Genomic DNA, 23,845 nt, shown 5'->3' with positions numbered 1-23,845 from the left:
TGCGACGCGAGGGGAATCAGCTGTGACAGAAACAATCCGTGTCATTAAGTTAAATCCACTCTTGGGAACTTTGATGTGTTTTTTATGTTTGTTTCAAAGCGAGGAAGAAAAAAAAACCAAACATCAGCAGACACTCGAACACTGTGGGCTGTGACACATTTCTGATGCAGCAAGTTTTTTGTTTTTTTTTGTTTTTTTTGTCAAGAAATGAAATGTTCTCCTCCTTCAGTACTTTTCACACTCTCATCAGCTTTCACCAGCTGTTATCAAAGTCACATGATGGAGTCCTCACTTGTTAAAGCTAATCTTTGACAGATGTTTATTTGAAATGAGAGAAAGTTTTTAAAATTAAGACTAAGCTCAGGGCTTAGTGAAACTATTTAATAATTCTAGTTTTATGTCAAATAAAACATGCATGCGTGTCTCCTTCAGGTGCGTCTCTACATGGACTGTGAGGAATATCACCGCGTGGCCTTCACCCGCAGTCCTCGACCTCTGACCTTCGAGGCCAGCTCGGGCATCTTCGTGGGAAACGCCGGAGGCACGGGCCTGACGCGGTTTGTGGTGAGTTATAACGCGTTTTATCCCGACCGCGATAACAAACGAAAGTCAGATATTATTAAGATCTTAGGTGAGTGGAAACGGGCTGTAATCTGTGTTTGTGTAGATTTTGAGAACACATACAGATTAGACCGAGGTCGTGCTTTCCACGTCTGAATGTGTGCAGTGTTTTCATCGACCCTTGGCTGAAAACTTTGTCTTTGTGCACATCATTTTCCAGTTTAGTCGGTTTCGCGCTTTTATTTTAGACCAAAAGAGACAAGAAAGAAGACGCTAATCATGGGAAAGGACTCTCGGAGTGGGAATCACTCACTACTTAGCCACTGCTGTGCATTTGTAATGAGAAACAAGAGTTTAACTCTTTTCTATTATCATTCATTAAAGCTCACATAGAGTGGTCCTGTTGCACATATATGTTAGTTATGGAGGTCTACTTACATACATTAACTTGTTTTTATGCTCAAAAACCTCCTAGTTGCTGTAAACGAGCCGATAGAAATCCTCTTTTCTGACGCTGTTTCCCAGCCACGATATTTCAGACTCAACTCTCTCACCCAGAAAACAGAGTCTTGTGATTGGCCAGTTCCCCGGAAGTGACATATTCAGCACACCCGCTCTCAGAAGCACAGCTCCCCCCTCTGGAACGGTGGATGCACTGCTACTCATTATCAAAACGTTGTTTTAACAATGTTTAAAAATAGCTTCTTCACGACTCCCAGCCGCAGTCCCTTTGACGACCTTTGACCCAGAGTCAGACCCAGAGTCAGAAGACACTGTCGCTCGTGAAACACCTCCACAACGGACGTTATTCTTCTTCTGCGGTTCAATGTACGCAACCGGATGTGCCCGGACTAGTGCCCGGAGCAGGAGGATCTTTTTTTAATATGAACTAATGTTATGTTAAAGTGATTATTTTTGAACTTCCACAAGGGGGAGCCAGCTCTTTCCCATCACTCCAGGACCCTGTGGTTTTAAATGATTTCACATCATAATGTTTACGATAAAAAAAAATAATCCTTAATGACATATTTATGTGACAATAAGAAACATTTTCTAAAGTCAATTTTACAGTTACATTAGTACAATTCTCTGCTTCTTACCTGCGGGAAACCTGTCGTTTTTTTGACATTTGAGACATGAACACAATAGTCTTACACAATAGCAGACGTCAGAGGAACGAACGGCGGCGCGTGTTTTTGTTTACGAGCGGCGTCTCCTCCTGCGAGGCCTCGTAAATGACGAGGTCTGTGATTTACATGTTTCTGGAACGAAGCCCGCGTCGTCTCATCTTGAACGACTTACGCCGAAGTGCAACTGTCGGAGTCGCCGCCAGATCCTCGATTAAAACGGAGTTCAAATAAGTTAATAATAAAAAAGAAAAGAAAAGAAGAAGCAGGGATGTAAAGGCCACGGTTCGATTCCCCCCGACGTCGTAGTGTGGTTTCAGCGAGGCAGTGAAGTTGGCGAGGAATCAGCCTGGATTAGGTGTGAACATAGGAACAAGGAAATATGTATCTGTATGTTAGGAATCTTCTTCTTCTTCTTCTTCTTCTTTTCCTCCTTATTTATATTTAAATTCATGTGATGGAAAAACTGCGAGATGGTTTTTTTTTGGTCAGGACGGTGGAAAGAACTCACCGTTGCCAAGTAACAGTAATGTTTTATGGGATGAGAGTTTTTCAAGAAATCCACTGATCCATGCAGAGAGAACATGAGTGTGTGTGTTTTTAGGAGCTTTGGTCTCAGGGGGAGGATCAGCCAAAAAAAATTAGTTTCTACAACCGACTGTGGTTTAATACCAGCTATGACGGTCATGTTTTAATGTCGGCCACAAAAGTGCTGGCATTTATTTAGCTTGTATTAAGATTTTTATTGTTATTTCTTCAGCAGATTTGAACAATGCATACATAAAAATGTTACTCATTACTGTCAACAATGTTTTCTTTTCTTATTGTTTATACTTTTTGTCACATTTAACCTGGAAGGACACTTCCTGACTGCATTGTCCTCAAGAAATCCTCTTTCCACTGTTATTTTATCACTATATCCTCAACTATTATTACATATTATTATATTATAGACGTCACTTGAGCGACTACACTTGGTTATATACGCTGTGGCTCAACTTTTACCTTTTAGCGACACTTCACTGGCTCCCGGAGAAGCTTCCTTCTCCAAAAATGAGACTTCCTGGTTTGAAGTCCTCTCTTAAAACACTTTTTTTTCTCTTTGGCTTTTAACTCACTTTTAAGAGATGTTGGTTTTTACCATTTTTAGGGACCTCGCAAACCTATTGAAACTGCTCAGATTATTTACATTTGTATTTGTCTGTGTAAAGCAAAATTGGATCGGATTGGGATTATTACATCTAAGATTTTACCTCATTAAGGACTCGTTTCTACTATCATTGAATTTTTTTTCTGCTGTTTACACACAATCATTGTTCATTGCTCATTGTTAATTGGACGTCCAGGGTACTTGGTCCAGAGCGTGGATAAATGGGTGGGTTGCGTCAGGAAGTGCAACCGACATAAAAATCTCTGCCAAAACAAGTGTGCGGAAGCCGAAATGAACAAACACGCCATTTTTGTTTGCTATTTTCCCAATTGAGGATGAATGGAGCACTTTCCAGTCGTTCTATACAAGTTCAAAGCCAACAAAAGGTTGATAAACAACACTTGGAGGTACTCTGCGTTCCCCAATGCACATGCTCCAGATTTATTTTATGTGGCAACACAAACAACTGCTCTCTGTTTAGAAATACAAAAGACACTAAAGATATTGCAGAGGCATCCAGAACGTCACCGTCTGTGGTTTATTTCTGAGGTTTCGGGCTCTCTTTGTGTGCATCTCTTTTGTTGCTTGTATGTATGTTTACTGTCGAATGTCCAACGCCTAAAAAGCGTCATGAATGACGGCACAGCGGGGCGAAAACAAGCAAACAAAAAGCCAGTTGAGGCAGCAGCAGCAGCAGCGTAAGGCCATCAACGATCTGAAGTGACATCTGCCAAATATATATATATTTTTAAAAAAAAACATCTATCCATCGCTTTTGCCTCGGGCTTCTCTCAGACAAAGAGGGACCAGTGGTGAGTGTTTGGTTTCCAGCTGTTCAGTGTTTGAGCTGGCAGCTCCGTCACAGATCCTCCGCCTGAGGAGAGAGGAGGAGGATCGGCGGCGGTGGCGTTAGCTCCCTGCAGTCGTACACACATGCAAACAAATATACGCTATAATAATATCTGCTGCCTCTCTGACACTAACTTCACTCGTGCCTTTGCGTTCACGCGTCACAGTAAAGCGCTCTGGCGTCGTGTAGCTGTGTGTGTGTGTGTGTGTGTGTGAGAGACTGAGTGAGAATGAGTGTGCACTTTTTATTTTATGGCTCCTCTGCTTCTCCCTGGGCTGAATGTGTTTTTCTGTCTCATTATGTTTTAAAAAATGCACTTTGAAAGCCAAGGATACTCTTAATAAACTTCCCTGTGCCTCTCTCTCTGTTATAAGAACCTCATTAAAAATGATTTGCTGCAGTTTTTTTGGTCACAGAGTGGTGTGTGGCCTAAAAAGTGGGCGTGTTCTGCAGCGTGTGAAACAAATAATTGAAATGTAATGCTATTATTATATTGCATTTATAGTCTATATGAGTCTATATTTAAAAAAAAAAAAAACGAATTACTTTAAGTAGTTATTGATGCTTTTGTCAGAATTAGATTTAAAAGTCGAGTTGCAGAATAAAGTCGTAATCTTTCAAGAATAAAGTCGGAATAAAGTCGTAATCTTTTGAGAATAAAGTCGTAATTTTATGAGAATTAAGTCAGAATCTTCTTATAACTTTATTATGAGAAAAAAGTCGTAATCTTTTGAGAATAAAGTCGTAATATTATGAGAATAAAATCGGAATCTTTCGAGAATAAAGTCGTAAAGTTACGAGAATAAAGTTGTAATATTTTGATCGTTATATTATGAGAATAAAGTCAGAATATTATGAGAATAAAGTCGGAATATTACTAGATTTTATTCTTGATTTCTTTAAAAACTTGTAATTGCGACTTTTTCCCCGTAATATTACAACATTCTCTAAATATAAAAAATTAAATATCTCTTCAGTTTGGCCCTAACACTCCTTAGTAGCTCTTGAAGCCAACCAGGCAGGAAATAATAATATATTGAGTAGCCACCAGGGGGCGAAACTGCACAAAGACCTTTGTTTGAAAGGAAATGTATGGAAAAATAACTTTCTTATGTTGATGATGTATGTTGTCAGTATTGTATCTTAGTGTTGATTTTTTATAATTGCCACACTTTTAAATGTCTCTTGACCTCTGACACCGTGACATAATCACCCGTAGACCCGCGGCGTCTACGCTCGCTGTTGCTGTGGCAACAACACTTTCCACAACACGGCTGACGCCGTCGATGGCTGCACACGCAGAGCAGTAAACAGTGCGAGCGCTTGACCTTTTCCTCCTCGACGCGGAAGAGACGCTCAAATACCAGCCGGGCGTCCGTGGACAATACCCAGACTGTGGAATAAACACAAAACCATCTCTAATTCATGATGAAACCTAAACACACGCAGCGCTGCATTCCCACAGATGAGGCACTGACACAGCAACTGTGTCATACTTAAAATGCCGATGCCAACGAGAGTGGTTTCATCCCCTGACTGCTGCCTCTCCAAACAGAGACAAACCTCTAGACAAAGAGGTAAAAGAGGTATTTTTAAGTGAAGCCAACCAGCTTTAACACATTATGAAACAAACGCGACGTAGCATCGGCAGCTACGAACCCTTATCTCCGTCTGATTGTATGGGTTTAGATTTAGTTCATCTGTGTTGTATCTGTGTGTGTGAGTATTTCACATGCTGAAGTGGTTTTAAAAAGTGAGTTTCTTTTGTTTGTTTGGTGCAACAAACACATGTCTCTGATTTAGCTGCCACCCCCCCCCCCCCCTTTAACTCTCCGTATCCACCCATGCTCTTTTTTGTTGTTTCCACTCACTCCATCACCAGCATCCAGCCTCAGAGGGTGCAGCAGCTCATTCCATTGAAAGCAGGTGTTTGTTGTTTTCCCTCTCTGGCCTTAAGTCAAACAACTATAAATAAAAAAGTCAAAAAGTACCGCAAAACGGAGAAATGGTATATTTATATTCGCAATCGATTAATCCGATTTAATCGCTTGGTCCATAAAATGTCATAAAATGATGTTCTTGAACGTCTTGTTTTGTCCAGAAACCAAAAATGATACATTTTTTGATTTCTTTGTTATGTGGTGCTAAAAAATTGGAGAATATTCACATTTACGAAGCTAAAACAATCAGAAATCTTGTTTTAATTATGAAAAGAGCTTCAAACCGATTAATCGATGATCGAAATAGTTGACGATTATATATAACCAAACAAGCAGCTGACTAAAAGGACATTGATTGATTCTCAGGTCGTGTTTATAGTCGATAATCAGCTGTGGAATTGCTCTAACCGGCTTCTTCACTACTTAAAATCAAATTTTCCCAAAAGTTTTAATTGAAAACAAACAAACAAGGTTTGAATAAAAGAAGCTGAGGTGAGAGGATCAACGACAAAGTCAAAGAGAATCTGTATCGGACAAGAAAAAGGTGTTTTCCAGTCGTCTCTACGTCGTACACAGGTGGTAAGATTTAGGTCACGGCCTCAAAAAAGCCCTCGACACCTGCGTCACCGTCGTCCGCTGGCGTTATCGTGTGTAATTGTTTGTGTTTGGTGTAATGACGCGGGGGTAACGGCGGGCACAGATAAAGCCAGAGGCGCTGCTGTGTTGTGTTGTGTTGTGTTGTTGCTGGTGTGTGGGAAATGTGTGCTAAGCCCCAATAAAATTAAATGAGACAGAATAAAGTAAATTTCCACGCAACATAACACAGACTCTTGTCTTCTTCTTCTTCCACTCCTCCCTCCCTCCCTCCCTCTCTCTCTCCATCTCTATCTCTCTCCAGGGCTCCATCCAGCAGCTGCTGCTGAAGTCAGATCCCACGGCCCCAGATGACCAGTGTGAGGAGGACGATCCTTATGTGAGTGTGAAAACACACACATTCTTGTACGGCACTCGCACTGGCCATTAAAACGAAACGCCTGTCCCTTAATTTAACCCTAAACTGACCCAATCCTGGCTCTAAACCTTAAAACAAATCAAAAAGCATCAAAATGTCCCCACATTGTCAAAGGTCCTCACGAGAAAGGTTTAAATACACATTAGTCCTCACGTCCTATGACAGAAATGTACACGCGCAGCCAAAACATCCTAAAACTCAATGAAGTCGAGCTCTAATTGGTATTTTCAGAACACACACACTGCTTCTGCAGTCACTTCCAGAACCTGGAACTATTGCTCCCTCTAGTGGTGCATAAAGGGTACTGCAGTGTGGTCATAATGATCAGGACAAAACCTGGTTCTCGCATCTTTTTTTTCCAGGTAGTTTCTTGTCTGTTTTGACAGGCGTGACATGACGGTTCCAAAGTCTATAAAGTATAAAATAATGTTTGTCCACAAGCACAAACCAGGTTTCGTCCAACACATTTGGAATGTTGAGCACAAGCCAGAATTAATCTCCAGACAGACGTTCTCCAAACATGAGAATGACTGTGGTCTATGTTTAATTTCTGAGGCCAAAAGAAAATCAAATACCAACTCGGATCGACACAGACGATAAGATCATGTGCAAATATTCAGTATTTTAATTAAAACACAGAAGTAGAGCTTTTATCTTACTCTTAAAAATGTAAATCCAATGTTTTCCTCCTCACAACATGTGTACCATAGTCACAACATAGAAAATCAGACACAATAAATGAACATTATTACTTACACACACATGGGTTAGTAAGATATGCTTATATTTAGAAAGTTAATTTAAAAAACATAAAAGTAAAACTAATTGCTTCAAAAGCAACTTTAATATAAACAAAGTTATTTTGTAATTTATTTATTAAATAAAGTTTTAAAAAGTGTATTTTAAATGACTTCTTATGGTGCTCATGCAGTACCTTCTCAGTCCACAAGGTGTCCTCAGACTGCACTTTGGGAAGCACTGTTCTGTTTTATAAAACTAAATGAGCCAAATTTATTTATTTACTTTTGATAATCCGTTAAGACTAATGGATTGAGACGAGTTGGTATTTTCATTTAACCACTTAAAACTTAATATGTAAATTAATTGAAAATGTTTGAGAAAATGAAAGAAAATCCTTCGATCGATGAAGTTCATTAAAACTGCGAGAACGTTTTCTTCATATCATTTACTCATTTAAGTTAATACAGAAAGGTTTTACCAGCAGAAGTGAGTTTTTTCAGCCACTTTCTGTTTCGAAGTGTAGTTTTTTTCTGCAAACAACAAAAGTTTAACTTGTTTTTCTGTTGTTTTTACACGTGTAATACTTACAAAGTCGACATTCAAGGTAAAAGTTAAAATGTTTTTATTCAGTTTCAGACTTAATCCATACTCTATTAGCCTCTGTAATGATGGCTTAATAAAAAAAAAAAAAAGCTTAATTTTAAAAATACTGTTTTTCATTCATTTATTATTAGCTGTACTGTATATTTTATAGTACTAGGCGCGTTAACGTGTGTCAGCGTTAATGCACAACGCGTTTCGATGATGACTGACTGGAAAAAGACGCGCGTGGCGTCATATTTACGTGACTCTCGATTGTTAAAATAATGCTAAACTTTAAAAACAGAGGCACACATACGCTATACACAGGTATGCTAACGATATTTGTAGCGCTGCTCTTTTCCTGTAATAAACAAACTGCTCCAGTTCGACTGTAGGTACGCTAACCGGCTAACTGGTAAACGGCGCCTGGACGCGTCCTTTTCCGTGCGTTAACCTAGTGCCCAGCACTAATATTTTATATTTTGTCTCCATTTTTGCATCAGATTTCATTGAATAAAGTTAAATTAAAGTTATTAAACTCCAGATTAGAGACTGTGAGAACCAAACTCTGTGTTTTAAAGTCATCTTTAAGCCTCTTGGCCTTTTTCCCTGATTGCATTTTTCTCTTCCCACGTCCTCGACTTCTGATATCATCAGCTCGTCTACGACCGTTTGAATCATTTTCTTCATTTCTTTCATTTCTCTCTCTCTCTCCAGGCGTCTGGATATGGGAGCGGTGACGACACGTATGAGGACATGGAGGAAAGAGAGGAAGTGAAGAAAGTCGTGGAGGAGAGAGAGTATACCATGGTAACACACACACACACACACACACACACTCACACACACACACACACACTGCAGTTAGTAGAGACTGGAACAACTCTCTTCATACTCTGTCACTGTGGCTTTTTGTTGCTTTCTTGATTTAAAAATTTGACATTTTAATAGATAATAATGACCCAAAATAAAATATTATATAGGGACCAAGAGGAAAAAGTCTTGGCAGGAGATTAATTTCCCGGGAATGTGTGTATTTTGATCAAATAGAATCACAAAAAAACCCCACACATTTAAACAGTTAAACAGACATTTGTGAACTTTAGTCAAACAGAATCAAAGGAAAAGCTTAAGTTTCTTCACTTAAACGTCCTGTGTGTAAGAATAAGTGACATCTAATGGCGAGACAACAGATTCAGGACACTTCCAAGTGTGTCAGGAAACTACGGTGGCCTCAGCAGACCACAGAGAATGTTGTTGATTGACTCGGATGAACCAACTCAATCCAATTAACTACATAACGAATGTTCTGTCCCAAGTACAACTTTTCAAAAATGCCGACTTATCCCATTTCCTGTTGTTGTTGTTGTCGTCGTCACGTAGCCCCTCCCAGAGCTGGACTCCACCTACACCATGCCGGTCCAAGCTCCGCCCACTGAGTCGTCAGTCAGCAGCAGCAGCAGCAGCAGCAGCCGGGGTGACGACGAGGACGACGATGGAGACGTTGAGGAGTTGTCCGGTGAAGGAGAGGAGACGACGACGACGGCACTCACCACCATCTCCACCATCTCTGCATCATCGAGTAACTCCACTCTTTTTATTCCCTTGTATCGTCTCTTCTATCGTTCTTTCACTCTAGTTTACGTTCGTCCTCGTCCTTTTTTCAGCGTTATTTTCTTGTTTGTATGTGTGTTAAACACTCCAATACCAAATTCTTTATTATGTTCTGTTCATGGTGCATTTCTAAAATCATCCAGCAGATGGCGGTGATGAGTCATTTTAGCTGTAAACCTAATTTCTCCTCCTCCTTCTCTTCACCGGCTTCTATTTTTATGCATCTGTGTGTCTATGGTTGTATTTGTGACCTCTTTAGGATGTTTTTCTGACTTTGTCAGGACCAGTAAAGTCCTCACAGAGACCAAAACCTGGTCCTAATGAGGTAGAACCTAATTTCCTGAGGAGCTGGTTAAAGTTTAAGGCTAATATTTGAACTGTGGTTAGGTTCAGGTTAGACAGATCAACGCAAGTCATCATCTTGTATCTTAATATTTTTAAATATATTGTATATTTGCCTCATTTAAATACTAATTATTTACTTAGTTTTGTATTCTTGCATATTTTTTGTCTCTCTATCTGTGTCTTTTCATTTATTGTAATCTGTAATCTGGTCTGTTTGTATAAAACAATAATTAAAACTGTGTCTCTGTGTCACAGCTCCTTCTCTGGCACCGACTCAGTCATCAGTTCTTGACAATGTGAGTATTTTTCTGTTCTATTCTCTCATTTCAAAAAAGAAAGAAATAAATAGCTGAAGATTTTGTTAGATAATCTACACTAATCCAACATTTGCTTCTTAATTAATCCACTATGACACAATGGCCTCACGAAGCCTTTACCTTAATTAACGATAACGCAATTAAAACACTTATTATTCTGCCCTGCTGGTCCAGGTGAAGCAGAGCGTCGAGCGAGGAGATCCCGGTCCAGCCGGTCCGCCGGGACCCCCCGGCCCCCCGGGACCGGCCCCTGCGGACGGGGAGCCAGGAGCACGGGGGCCACAGGGGCCACGGGGACCTGCAGGTCCAGCTGGAGCAGCAGGCAAAGACGGACAGCCTGTGAGTTTTAAACACATATTGTTGTTTTGTCTGTTTTTTTTTATATTTAAAAAAATAAAACACTGAATGTTTTTCTCCTTTTCAGGGAAACCACGGAGAACCTGGTTTACAGGTTAGTGATTTTCCAGTCCTGCAGAGTCGTTTAGGACTGTTTTATTATCTCTGGATAAGATATAATATGCATGTGCTGCACGATCTGAGGATGTGGCTTTATCTCTGCTTTATTATCTGCACTTTTTTTTTTTTTTTTTTTTTTCCACAGGGAAAACCTGGAGTTCCAGGATTCCCAGGACTCCAGGGCGAGCCAGGACTTAAGGGAGAAAAGGTAAAATAATAACAATAACAATAACAATATGAACTATATAATATAATACAATATAATACCACTTCATGTTTTCCTCAGGGTGATACAGGTTTTGGATTACCTGGTCCTCCAGGCCCTCCTGGACTTCCAGGTAGACTTGGCAAGTCTGCGGTTTTCATGGTATGTTATTGTGTCTTATTATCAGAAATTATGTTAATTTAGCCAAACAAATAACAGAATTCTGCTTGTTTTTCTTCTTTAAGTTGTGAAATATTTAACAATAATAATAATCACTGTTATTTCTTGGACTGTAGCTGCTGTTTTGTTGTCGGCGTGTTCATTTGAGGACATTTTTGTCTCAGCTCAGCAGAGGTTAATGCTGGAGCTGAGACCTTTCACCTCGCTTACAGCTTTTTAATTAAAGACTTTACAAAGTGCAGCGTAAAGTGTTTTTATTCCTCACACCTGACACTCGTGTTTTCATTTGTGCCAGAGTGAATAAATTCCCTGATAAACTGGGTGTAGTTCGCTATAAAAAAAAAAGACATTTGCTGCAGACGTGTTGTTTACGCTGCTTTATTCGTGCATATAAATGATAATTATCACAAAGAAATTGACCTGATTATCATACCTGAAATACCTGAGAATAGATTTTATTCTCCAAATGAAGTTTTCTTTCAGTAGCTGCGAACGTTGCCACATCACAATAAGACAATATTGATAGAATATTGATATATTTGAGTTTTAGAAGCATTAAAATCTGGAGTTAATGAAGTGTTTGTGGGTCATGTTTTCATCAGGAGGGCTCGGGATTTGACGACTTTGACGCTGACGCAGAATTAATGAGGGTGAGTCTCATCGCCCGTGTATGTTACTGTTGAATATTTGCATTATATGAAGTTGGGATGATCCACTTCTGGATGAATTCATTCATCTTCCTCCTGCACACAGACACAGATGGATTCATGGGGTTTTGAGTACAGTGTATGTGGTCTTGTTTTCCTCAGGGGCCTCCAGGACCGCCTGGACAACCAGGAAAACCAGGGCCCCCTGGAACCTCGTCTGGGGACGTCATTCCCGGACCTCCTGGGGCTCCCGGCAAAAACGGAACGGATGGACAGATGGGAGAACCTGGACTTCCTGTAAGCTCCTCCCTTTCTTTTCCTCTCATTGTTTATCGAAATTGCAGTAACTGTTTGTACAGAAAGTTTTCTTTCGGCAGCTTCTCAAGTTCATCTTTGACGTTTGAAATAAGATCACGAGGCTTTTCTGATCTTCAGAAGAACTGCTTCTGTTTCCAGGTGATTGACGAGTGGTTTAGCGGCTCAGGTTCCGCTTCTGGTTCTGGTTCTGGTTCTGGTTCAGATTCTGGTTCTGGTTCAGGGTCTGGTCAGGTATTAAGAGTTGGCCCCAGGACACTGAAGGGCCCAGAAAGACAGTATTTCCCCCAACTTTATTGAGAAGTCATGTTCATGCACCTGTTCTCCTGCTGCTGTTTGCTTCCCGTCTCTGTGGAACAGCTAATTCAATTGATAATCAGGAATCACGCGGGATCGAGTTATGACGATGTTTTGGGCTCCCCCTTGTGGTTCTTCAAAATAAATCACCAGGACTGTATGTTGACAAGCTAGACGGCAAGCAAACAGACGGGAGAGACTGAAAGAGTCTGAAAGAGCTTGAGAACATGACGCGGTTTCAGCCGCAGCATCAGTTGACGGGAAATGTGTCTTTTTAAATCAACCACCAGGCTTTTGTTTTACTAACTGTGTGAATGAACGACCGCTCACAGGTTTTTTACTGCACTGAGTTTATTCACGTCCGTCTCTCTGAATTCATCATTTTTAGCACAAGCACATGCATCTAAATGCGCCGTAATGCTGTAAATGTGCTGTTTTCTTGCAGGGACTCGACGGCGGAGATGGAGATCCAGGTCCTGTCGGGGCCAAAGGAGACAAGGTGACGTCATGGATCTGTGGTTTTCTTATACTGACTACTTTATTTTGAAAATATGGCACTTATAGACTGATTTCCTTTAATAATGTCAGACAGCAGTTTTAGACTTTTTAATGGGTATTTCCCTTCCTTTAGTTTGACAAATTTCATACTGTACCTTTAAATGATTGTCTTGCACTACTTGAATTCCATCACAATCATAGATATCATCAATATATCATGAATTGCACCAATCCTGAATATTGGATACATGCATGGACTGAAAAAGAATCTTAAATGTCTTTAAACCACTGTTAGGAAAACAAAAGCATCTTGTGTTTTTATGTTCAAACAAAAGAACCTCACCTGTTTTATTACACACAGTGCTGCTGTAATCCTTACAACTTTAACACCGACGTTCAAAAAAGCTTTAAAAATAATATTAATTATAGTAAAAATCTATTTCCTCGTCTGTCTCTGTGTAGCTGAAAACCCTAAACGCCTAAACGTGGCTCCTGTTTGTAATTTCCCCAGAGCAGAGCGGTTAGTGATCAGTTAACACAAACAACTACACGTCGTCTTAATAACCCGCTGATCTCAGGGGCTTAATGAGGCCGATCACGTGACCTCCCATGTGACCTCGTGAGGAACGAGCCTAGTCGTTTGTTGTCGTTTATGTTGTTGTTGTTGTTGATTTTCTGACAGGGAGCTGACGGTGTTAGCGGTCAACCAGGACCAAAGGTAAGATCGGATTTTTTTTATTCATTTCCTACTTCCTGTCTTTGTTACTTATTCCTACCTAATAAAACCAGAAGAAGAAGAGTTGGAAAGACAACTCTTCCCGACCACTGAGCCATCATGGCTCAATCTTTACTCCTCACTTTTCAATACTTTTACTTCGAGAACTTAAGTACATTTTATAGGAGAAAATTACTGATACTTAAGTGCAGTAAATGTCATGTACTTTTACTGAAGTAATATTATTAAAAAAGTGGTTTTCTAGTAACTCAAGTATCACCTTTAAGCTACTTTCTAACCATCACTGACTGCAGCCTTTGTGTGTTTATAACAATTCTGTAACAAAAAAACGATCTTTTAAATGTGTTATCAGGGAGATCAGGGCCGTACAGGTTTCCCGGGTCTTCCGGGCGCAGACGGTGCAGAGGGACAGCCGGGGCCCCGGGGTCCATCGGGCCCCCCCGGACCTCCAGGACGAGGCTTCACTATGGATTTTGAGGTACTCGACGACTACTCTATGATCTAAGATCTGAATGTCTTTTGAATCATATTATTTATTATATAGTATTTTCTTTTCTCGGTGTACAGCAAACTATCATTATTATTATTTTGTTTCTGCAGGACTTGGAAGGATCTGCGTTGTCCGGTGGTTTTGAAGGTCCACTCTCCACAGGCCCACAGGTACACGCAGCGTGTTCCCATGATGACAATTCTGCTCCATACATATCTTTTTATTATTATTATCCTTATTTCGTCTCAACAATGTTGCCCAGTCACTGGTAAATATTATTTATCAGGTTCTTGTTCCATTATTGTTCCACAGGGTCCTCCAGGAGTTCCAGGACTGAAGGTACGTTTTTGTTTGTCATGTGTGAGAGAATTTATTATTTAGTTACTTCAAGATATGGAAAAACAACTTGGGGCCCAAACATAGAGCCCTGTGGGACTCCGCAGGTGACTTTTAACATCATTCAGCTGTACAAACTGACTGATTATCACTTAATTATTGGTGTTTTTCAAACTATTTGTTGAGTCTTTTGTCAAATATTTGTTCTGTTATTTTGGAAAATTGACAGAAATCTGTCTATAGTTGCAGAATAGATGCTTGTCTCCATAAATTATGCTTGTTTAAAACGATTATTGATTACAATATGAATCAGTGGTCACACAGTGAATTCTATTGTGGTTTTATCATGTCAATATCAGTTATTAATTTGATTATTTTTCCTTTTTTTTTGCATCTTCTTGTAGGGTAAAGATGGTGTTAATGGTTCTCCGGGGAAGACGGGTGATAAGGTGAGTGTTTGCTTTGTCATCCTCATGTTTTGTCCTCTATCTAAGCTCTAAAGTGTCAAAGTTAGCTTGTGGTCGAGCACCGTGACCAATGTTTCCTCATTTCTCCTGCAGGGGGAGCCAGGTATGGTTGGGCGGCCAGGCTTTCCAGGACTGGACGGACTAAAGGGAGTTGAGGTCAGAAACTTTTGAATTAAAGTTAGTTAGTTGTATTTGAGCACACACTGGTTAGTGATAGTGGATTAAACTTCTGTACTTGACTCGTTATGTCTGCAGGGACCAAAGGGGGACAAAGGTGAACCAGGAAAACAGGTAAAAGCTTCGAGAAAAGCTGCATATGTGAAGTGGTCAGACTGAGAAATACATGTGCACTTATGACTCTGAGTGTTAATTGTGTTCATTCAGGGCGAGAAAGGACGGGATGCTGTTGGTCTCCCTGGACCACCTGGTCCTCCAGGACCTGTCATCAACCTCCAGGAGGTAAGCGGCACCAGACCGGGGTCCTTCCAGACGTACTCAGGCTTTCATACGGCACTGACCTTTTGAGTAATGAAGTTTGTCAAATCTCTACCATCTGTCTTTTTCTTTTTTAGCTTCTTCTCAACGACACAGATGGTGCCTACAACTTCTCAGGGATTTTCGAAGCTCAGGGATTTGATGTGAGTTAAAAAAAAAACAAAAAAAACAGAAGATTTCATCATTGAACCAATTACCACGACAGCCAGATGTTCTCGATACTATATTCAGCCGTCAGGTTTTTTCGTCTTCCAGATGAAGCACATGACACAAATGAGTAGAGACACATTAAAGCTGGTTAAGCTCATCAGCTCCACACGACTCTCTCTGTGTTTGTCAGTGTGTGTTCCTGTGCTTTGCACAGATTGACACATCTTTATGTCATGACTGACAAGGCGGAAGAATCGCACGGCATGAGTAAAGCAGCACATACGGCAGCGCTGCAGTATGTCTGAATAAAAGTTTATAAATTAAAAGTTTCAGAAGTGGAATCTACTGCTAAAATAAACTTGGACAGTCCAGTAGGACTTCTCACAATCGTGATTTTCTACTAGTTCTTGCACATCTGATTGCTGCTGTTCCCTTCACCACGCAGCTCCAATTAAGTTTCCCCCAAATATAGTCCAAACAAGTGACACTACGCTAAAAGACAGCTGTAATACAACACTTACAACTTACTCCACTGTCGCATATTATGTGAGAGTTGGTCATGGATAAATACTTGTGATTTTGTGAAGTATTCTCTGTCAAACCTTGATTTATTTATCACATTTTACCGATTGTTTCCAGGGAGTACAAGGTCCTAAATTAAAAGTTTCTGAAGTGGAATCTACTGCTAAAATAAACTTGGACAGTCTAGTAGGACTTCTCACAATCGTGATTTTCTATTACTTCTTGCACATCTGATTGCTGCTGTTCCCTTCACCACGCAGCTCCAATTAAGTTTCCCCCAAATATAGTCCAAACAAGTGACAAAAGACAGCTATAATACAACACTTACAACTTACTCCACTGTCGCATATTATGTGAGAGTTGGTCATGGAGAAATATTAATATTCTCTGTCAAACCTTAATTTATTTATCACATTTTTCCGATTTGTTTCCAGGGAGTACAAGGTCCTAAGGGTGACATTGGGATACCAGGTGTTCATGGACGTCCAGGCCTGAAAGTAAGTGTGTACTGTGATATAAATCGTGCACATAGTTTGTTTGTTTGTTTGTTAACTTGTGTGTTTGCGACTGCAGGGTGAAAAAGGTGAGCCAGGCTTAATGATGTCAGCAGATGTGCCCATGCTCTCAGGCCTGACTGGTCCCAAAGGAGTCAAGGTTTGCATCTCCTTCTTATTTGTCCTTTGCCTGTGTTCTTGTTTGAATCCTAACATGCACAGATTCATTGAAAAGCTGATCTTTATGAGTGTTTCAATGGTGTCATGAAAATGTATTTTCCTCATCAGGGAGATAACGGTGTATCAGGACCCCCCGGCATTCAAGTAAGTATTGACGACGAGCGACAGATTTTACTTTACGTGTTTGTTTACGTGAACTGAAATCTGATGTGGATGTTGTTTTTTTTTCCTTTTCTAACAGGGACCTGTGGGACCTCCAGGACATAAAGGAGAGTTTGGATTTCCTGGAAGACCTGTAAGCACCGTTGACCTCCTTATCTCCATCGATGATAATGTTTAACTCAATCTGTCTATCTGTATAATTGTGGATGGTTTTGGATAATGTCTAATGTGTCTGCTTAGGGTCGTGCAGGTGAAATGGGACAAAAAGGAGAGCGAGGAGACTCCGCAGGTCTGCAGGTGAGTCGGGTTTGGAATTAAGAGCTAAAGTAACGTAAAAAATAAAATAAAACCTCTAGCTCATAATAATCCCCACTTGGACTATTCTTAGGGACGTCCCGGTCCTCCAGGACTGCCAGGCCGTCCAGGAATGTTCAACTGCCCCAAAGGAGTAAGAAAAAAAACTCTTTTAAATACCACGTTTTGTTTTTTAGCTTCTTTTTTTTAAAATTATATTTAACTGTGCAAATGTTTACGGTCTTCTCTCCTCTCGTGGTTTCTGAAGACAGTTTTCCCCATTCCTCCCAGACCTCACTGCAAAATGCCTGTAAGTTTTATGTCTACGGTGGTTTTTGTTTTCACAGCAGTAACCGGACGCCGCTATTTATTATTTATTATTTCCTCTCTGGTATGTTGTTGTGGGTAATGTGCAAATACCCATGTTTTCAGATGTTATATTATAACTGAATAAGTGAAGGGACCAGACTTTTAATGAAATAACAATGAATCTCCAGTGGAAGTTTACTTTTAATTTGTGCCACTGTGATGCTTTTAATTTGAAGAGATTAAGAGAATTTCCCACTCTACAGACACTAATCGTCGTCTTATTTGATCAGTAACTCGTCATGAGTTAAAACAATGTGTCTGGATACTCGTCAATGTGACTTTTCAGTAATTAGAACCTAATCTGTCTCTTCTTTAAGAGAAATATTGGGGTTTTTTTAAGCATAAAGCTGCAACATAACACAAAGAGGAAGTAAAGGTGTCTGACTACTCTGTGAAAATCACCGTATACGACTGTGTGTATTGTTATGACGGCATGACCTCATGAAATAGTTCATTACAGCCTGTGTTGGAGGGATTTATAATCTATTTAATTTCATTTTTAAAATGTAAAAATAAGACTTCCAACACGAGCTGATTGAAAGTCGTTCTCCACACGGAGCAGTCCATCGTTTCCTTTCTACACTAACCCCCTTCATTCCTCGCATTTTAGCCTCCTCTCATCACATCACGATCGTGACTAAAAAAAACCCATCATTTCCCAGTGATTCCACAGTGTTTTCTTCCCTCTAACTCGCTGCATGTTGTTCTGTGTCGTCACTAACGTCCCGTCGTAACTCAGAGGACGTCTCCGTCGTACTCCTGCACGCTGCACCTCGAGTCTGGAAAGATGAAGGCTCGGTGCCACAAACCTCCAGAGGTAGCACTGAAATCACACACCCCCCCCCCCCCCCCCCCTGCATGTCCGTGACAGTAACACAGTGGACTAATCACTCGCATGTAATGTCAATGTTTGACTCCAAATCCATCGCTCATTTGTACCACGTTTTTGTTTCAGCTTAACCCCAATGGAACCGTTGCAGCTGGTAGGTTCGATTATCACCACTGAAAATATATATTCCTTTACAGACAAAAAAACAAGTTAATTCATGCTTCTTAAAGTGACACGTGAGTCTTTTTTTTTCCTTCTCCAAGGAAACTGTCAGACTGGACCTAAAGGAGATAAAGGAGACCGGGGTCTTCCTGGATTACCAGCTCCGTCACGTGAGTCAGCACTTACTGATTCCTGATCAGATTTGACGCCTCGCGTTCGCCACAACAAGTGTTGTCACGTGTAACTTTCATGTTCACGCGTTCATACTGAAACATAAAACGTCATGTTTGTTGTTCCGCTCAGGATTGAAGCAGGAGTTTAGGGCTGAGCCATTAATCGACGTTTAATCAAAATCGCAATATGGCGTACTGCAATTTTCTAATGTGTGTCAAAATATCATTTTAGATGAATAATTTTCTTGATATATACACATCATATTCTTCAGACTGCAGGGAACATCTTTGTTTCTCACAGATCTGCACAGATATCACACAGTAAATCATTTCAAATGTTTTTTGAGAATGCCCTACAGGAGAACGGTCAGAAATGGAAGCTATCGCAGCTAAGCCTGGTTTTCTAAACGTAGCCTAAACGTCCATGTAATAGGATGAATAATAATAATAAAAAAAAAACTTTAAATGTCCATAAATTTGACCAAAGGCAGAAAATGTACCCAATATTTGCTGCTAAAATCACTTTGCTTGTATAATAACTCATTCCTCCCTTTATCGTCTTGTCTTTTCTCTTCTGTAGTTCCATACTTAACCAGAGGATCAATGGTGAGTTTCATATTAAACACGATGTATGTCAAATATATACAACAGATACCTTTTAGTGTTACTGCAGTTTAAATCCCAGAGCAATGTTTTTGTAAATAAGACACTATATTTGTCATTGTGTGAGGAAAATGAGGAGGTAGAAAGTGTCACAAGTGCACATGATGTAAAGAGCGTTGTATAAACGTTAAATCTCCACCATCAATGTGTGAGAAGAATTTGAAGACGGTTGCTGATGGTTTTTTCATTGACAGAGAAGCAAAAGTGACACAAAGTTAACTGATGCTCCTTCTCTTCCTGTCTGCTTTGCAGAGTTTACAGTGTGCAACTGTGAATTAAAGGTTCTAAAATGTGGGTGAAATTATTATAATATAACCCAGAGGCCATTATTTGACCTCCATGTTTTTAATGTTGTTAAATAGTGAATCTGTGTGTTCGATCTTTACTCTCTGATGTTCAGGTCATTTCCTAACATGATAAACTCATACTCATCATGTCTGTGTGACGCAGGGAGCCAAAGGGGAACAGGGAAGCAAAGGCGAGGCCGGTATTCAAGGAGCACCAGGGATCCCGGGGAGACCAGGACCAGTGGTGAGTCTCCTGTGAGATTTACGCCCGTTTCTTTTCTAACGAATGATTTGACAGAGAAAATAAAAAAACTTCCATCTGAAATGATTCAGGGTCCCAAAGGAGACTCGGTACTCGGTTCTCCAGGCAGACCTGGGCCGCCGGGCCAACCTGGTACTCCAGGTTTCGGGAAACCAGGTGTCACGGGTCGTCCTGGACCACCAGGACCTCCTGGACCCTCCTCACCGTATGGTTCAGGTATAACAAATCATTTGTGTTTTGATGATTTCACTGTTCAGATTCCATGAACGATGTTGACCTTATTTTTTTTTATATATATATATATAACGGCAGCTCTGACCATCGCGGGTCCTCCAGGACCTCCTGGTCCACCTGGACCTCCTGGATCTTCAGGCGACTCGACGTCCGTAAGTCTCGAATTTGTCTCTTTTGATTGTTATTTTTTATAATTTCTCGTAAATTTAACTGGAGTTCTCTGCGTTCGTTCGTCAGTTGAAAACGTTTGCGACGCGTGACAGCATGATGCAGCACACGCTCAGGGACGCAGAGGGAACCATGGCCTACGTCATGGATACAGGAAGTCTTTACCTCAAGGTTTCACAAGGATGGAAGGAGATCCAGGTAAAATATGATTAAAACACGTCTCTCCAGGTGAAGAAAGTCCATTTTAACTCAATGAATAGAAATGAAAACAGTTTCACAGTCTTTGATTTTCTTTGTGTTTTTGTTGTCACAGCTTGGCAGTCTGCTCTCCCTCTCCAGTAACATCATACCACAAGACGAGGTACTTGTTGTTTATTTTCATGGCTCTTGATTCACTTTAAACATAAAACAATAGGTGTATATAACATGATTTAAATCTTTCACGTAGCCTCGAGCTGCTTATCAAATCAGAGGAGAGACGATGGAGAGAGTGACTTCGGTTAAAGAGCGGGTGAGTGGAACGACACGTTGTTTAGTTTGTCTTTAATCGAGATGAAACATAATGTCGCTAATGTCCCTCCCGCTCGCTCCAGCTCAACCTGGTGGCGCTGAACCAGCCCCACTCGGGCGACATGATGGGGCTCGACATGGCCGACCGCATGTGCTACGAGCAGGCCAAGGCCATGGGTTTGGCGGCCAACTACCGCGCCTTCGTGTCCTCCCACAGGCAGGACCTGGTCCACGTGGTCTCCCACGGGTTCCGCGACGGGCTGCCAGTGACCAACCTCAGGGTGAGTCTGCGCTGAAGTGAAGGTTAGCATCGTGCTGTCGTAAAGAGGCTAGGCGTGGCTTTACACGGCAACGATCTCGGTGTGAAACGACGACAAAATATTTTATCAGATGTGCCTTTCGGACAGCGTTTTTGGGGCTTAAAAACGAAATGAACCCACTGTCCAGAGTGGAAATCTTAAAAACGCTCCACCGTCGCGTTCCCGTCTAAAGGGTTGAAAACGCAAAAGTGTGCTCTGAGCTGCTCACGCTGGCTATCCTCCCGTAAGTGTTGACGTCAGATCCATGTGCAGTACAGACAAACAACAACAAACATGTCGGATTATAATCCATCAGTCGGACATTCAAGTTGCCTTAGCTGCTACTTCGCGCTACTTTCACAGTGCCCCCTAGCCACCTGGCACGCACACTACATCAAATTTCACACACTTTTGCGTCACCCAGTGATTTCCACCCGAAGACGCTCGTCTAAACGCGAAATAAAAAGTGGGAACGCAACGCCCACTTTTGCGGTTTGTGTTCAGATCGTTGTCGTGTAAAGCTAGCCTAGCTAACTGGTAACGGTAGCACAAATCAAGGTCAGGGTCCGGAGCTCGTTGGCCGAGGTTCTTCTACCTGTTGCCAATGTGTTTGTTGACGTACAAAGTGAGCCCAACAACGGCGCACACACTGGACATGGTTATCACTGTCGCTTTAGCAACATTAGCATGCTAACCCTCCAGTAGCTACAGCCAGACCCAGCCTCAGCCTCCTCCTGCTGTCCGGCATTAAAGTGTCGCGTCTTCTTTCAGGGAGACGTGATGTTCAGGAGCTGGCGCTCGATCTTCAGCGGAGACGGTGGACCGATTAACTCCAGGATACCCATCTACTCCTTCGACGGCCGAGACGTTTTAGCCGACCCCTTCTGGTCAGTCAGCGTTGGTCGCCTGAGTGTTTTTGTTTGTGTTTTGTTTTTCCCGTGTCTCACACTAAACGTCCCGCTGTCCCTCCTCCTCCGTCAGGCCTCAGAAGAGCATCTGGCACGGCTCCACCAGCAGGGGTCAGCGCGTGGTGGACAAACACTGCGAGACGTGGCGGACGGATCACGTGTCCGTCATGGGCCAGTCGTCCAGCCTGACCTCAGGTCTGCTCGTGGGCCAGCAGACGCGGAGCTGCTCCAACGACTTCATCGTCCTCTGCGTCGAGACCCACAAATCACCTTAAAGTCCCTTCTTTTTTTTTTTTTCCTCTTCCCTTTTTTTTACCACTCCACGAGAAAAAAACCCTCGTCAGCCACCGTACATGTCAAACACTCTGGGAATCTTTCCTCTTCATTTCCAGCACATCGTCGGTGCTTTGTGCAGCACTTTTGTTGGTTTTGAAAACACAGATTTTAAGTTAAGTCCAGTGTGGGAGAACTAGTGACATCTAGTGGTGAAAATGCAGATTGCATTATAAACCCTCCTAAATATTACACCCTGGACCTTTTAAATCCGTTTCCGACTGACTTTTTCTACTGTACTCTTTCTAAATGGGGAGATTAAATCCCTATTTGAGATTTTCCGCCAAAAATACATACAACTGTGCAGTAGAAGAGCCGATAGACGACTAAACAGAGCCTTGAGGTGTGGAAGTGTTGGAAAAAATGGCTCAATAATGCCCAAAATATGAGCTTTAAGAGGCAGTAATGGTAGCAAAGGTGTATTCTGGGAGTCTTTGGGGATAAAAAAACAGAATAATTGATAGATTTTCCGTTACTGTTGCAGCACATAATGGACAAAAAAGCAATAAATACGGTAGAGTGTGCTAATTATTTATTAACGTGGACTCGTGACCAGAATCAAAACCACACAAAATGGCTGCACGCTGTCGCCCCGGTGTGCTGAGGATGAGACGTCTCTTTTTTTCTTTTTTTTTTACTTTAAATAAACGTCTTTTTATTCTTCAAAAGACTGAACATGGAGACGCCGAGGACACACACACACACACACACACAGAAGTGTGGCTGCACCCGTCCTGAAATAATAATATATGGCATCAGAAGATTTTTCCCAAAGACTGTTTTCCTGTTTTTAACGAAAGCATCAAAGACGACACTTTTATTTGTGTTTGTGTTTGTGTTTGGTTTTTTTCCCTTAAAACCTGGACTTTTCACAAACTCCCAGTGTTTCCACCAAAGTCATTTTTCTTGCACTGGACTTGTTTGTTTGTTGCTTTATTTTTTTCATATACACACCTCTGTGATCTCACCTTTTTTTATTTTTATAGCAGCTCTATCTCTCTCTTAATATGCTATTTAATTTAAAAATCCAGTGATTTATTTATGCCGTCACAGCACATAACACAGAAATCAAAGCGATTCAATTCAAGAATGTAATTTATCGTTTTATTTTTTATTTTCCCCCCCCTCTCTTTCCCTCCTCACTTAATTTGCCTTTCCTTCTTTTTTTCTGCATAGATTTATAAGTTTACAACTCTGAAGAAAACGTTTAAAAACCAGCAAAAACATTATTTCCAAGACACACATTTCCACGGGCAAAAGTGAGAGCACGTTTTTGTATAAATGTTGGTGCTTTGTTGAATAAAAGTTGTTTTCTTAACACGTTCTTGTGTCGTCGTTAAATCGCGAGCACGTTTCCACCTCGCAAAGAGGGATTTTACCTGTTTTTTTTGTGTTTTGACTCACAATTAACCCTGTTAATGACGTATAAAGAGACTGATCTGTGTGATTGTTTAATTTCAGGTGTCAAATTTGAACACAAACACG

The 23,845-nt window shown here is 41.1% G+C and overlaps 1 protein-coding gene across 1 annotated transcript in view; it reads left to right on the top strand.

Annotated features, from left to right (window-relative positions):
• The window catches only part of LOC310937178 (collagen alpha-1(XV) chain-like), a 62,255-nt gene extending 38,637 nt beyond the window's left edge, over positions 1 to 23,618 (top strand). Inside the window, exons 5-44 of the mRNA XM_083901391.1 lie at positions 433 to 564; positions 6,527 to 6,601; positions 8,681 to 8,773; positions 9,347 to 9,545; positions 10,178 to 10,218; positions 10,414 to 10,578; positions 10,664 to 10,690; positions 10,841 to 10,903; positions 10,982 to 11,062; positions 11,683 to 11,730; positions 11,890 to 12,024; positions 12,785 to 12,838; positions 13,520 to 13,555; positions 13,926 to 14,051; positions 14,174 to 14,233; positions 14,376 to 14,402; positions 14,804 to 14,848; positions 14,960 to 15,022; positions 15,122 to 15,157; positions 15,251 to 15,325; positions 15,439 to 15,504; positions 16,468 to 16,530; positions 16,607 to 16,687; positions 16,816 to 16,851; positions 16,949 to 17,002; positions 17,110 to 17,166; positions 17,258 to 17,317; positions 17,432 to 17,473; positions 18,488 to 18,515; positions 18,625 to 18,693; positions 19,277 to 19,302; positions 19,810 to 19,890; positions 19,980 to 20,124; positions 20,221 to 20,294; positions 20,380 to 20,508; positions 20,624 to 20,671; positions 20,759 to 20,821; positions 20,904 to 21,101; positions 21,891 to 22,006; positions 22,101 to 23,618. Of these exons, the coding sequence (XP_083757517.1) occupies positions 433 to 564; positions 6,527 to 6,601; positions 8,681 to 8,773; positions 9,347 to 9,545; positions 10,178 to 10,218; positions 10,414 to 10,578; positions 10,664 to 10,690; positions 10,841 to 10,903; positions 10,982 to 11,062; positions 11,683 to 11,730; positions 11,890 to 12,024; positions 12,785 to 12,838; positions 13,520 to 13,555; positions 13,926 to 14,051; positions 14,174 to 14,233; positions 14,376 to 14,402; positions 14,804 to 14,848; positions 14,960 to 15,022; positions 15,122 to 15,157; positions 15,251 to 15,325; positions 15,439 to 15,504; positions 16,468 to 16,530; positions 16,607 to 16,687; positions 16,816 to 16,851; positions 16,949 to 17,002; positions 17,110 to 17,166; positions 17,258 to 17,317; positions 17,432 to 17,473; positions 18,488 to 18,515; positions 18,625 to 18,693; positions 19,277 to 19,302; positions 19,810 to 19,890; positions 19,980 to 20,124; positions 20,221 to 20,294; positions 20,380 to 20,508; positions 20,624 to 20,671; positions 20,759 to 20,821; positions 20,904 to 21,101; positions 21,891 to 22,006; positions 22,101 to 22,302 (3,219 nt within the window). The 3' untranslated portion in view covers positions 22,303 to 23,618. The remainder of the gene's footprint in view (positions 1 to 432; positions 565 to 6,526; positions 6,602 to 8,680; positions 8,774 to 9,346; positions 9,546 to 10,177; positions 10,219 to 10,413; positions 10,579 to 10,663; positions 10,691 to 10,840; positions 10,904 to 10,981; positions 11,063 to 11,682; positions 11,731 to 11,889; positions 12,025 to 12,784; positions 12,839 to 13,519; positions 13,556 to 13,925; positions 14,052 to 14,173; positions 14,234 to 14,375; positions 14,403 to 14,803; positions 14,849 to 14,959; positions 15,023 to 15,121; positions 15,158 to 15,250; positions 15,326 to 15,438; positions 15,505 to 16,467; positions 16,531 to 16,606; positions 16,688 to 16,815; positions 16,852 to 16,948; positions 17,003 to 17,109; positions 17,167 to 17,257; positions 17,318 to 17,431; positions 17,474 to 18,487; positions 18,516 to 18,624; positions 18,694 to 19,276; positions 19,303 to 19,809; positions 19,891 to 19,979; positions 20,125 to 20,220; positions 20,295 to 20,379; positions 20,509 to 20,623; positions 20,672 to 20,758; positions 20,822 to 20,903; positions 21,102 to 21,890; positions 22,007 to 22,100) is intronic.
• Positions 23,619 to 23,845: the final 227 nt, after the last annotated feature.

This window comes from Microchirus variegatus (assembly GCF_963457635.1).
Source record: "Microchirus variegatus genome assembly, chromosome: 15".
Classification (NCBI taxonomy): Eukaryota; Metazoa; Chordata; class Actinopteri; order Pleuronectiformes; family Soleidae; genus Microchirus; species Microchirus variegatus.
Note: the sequence above shows the minus strand (reverse complement) of the source record. Positions and strands in the feature narration are given on the sequence as shown.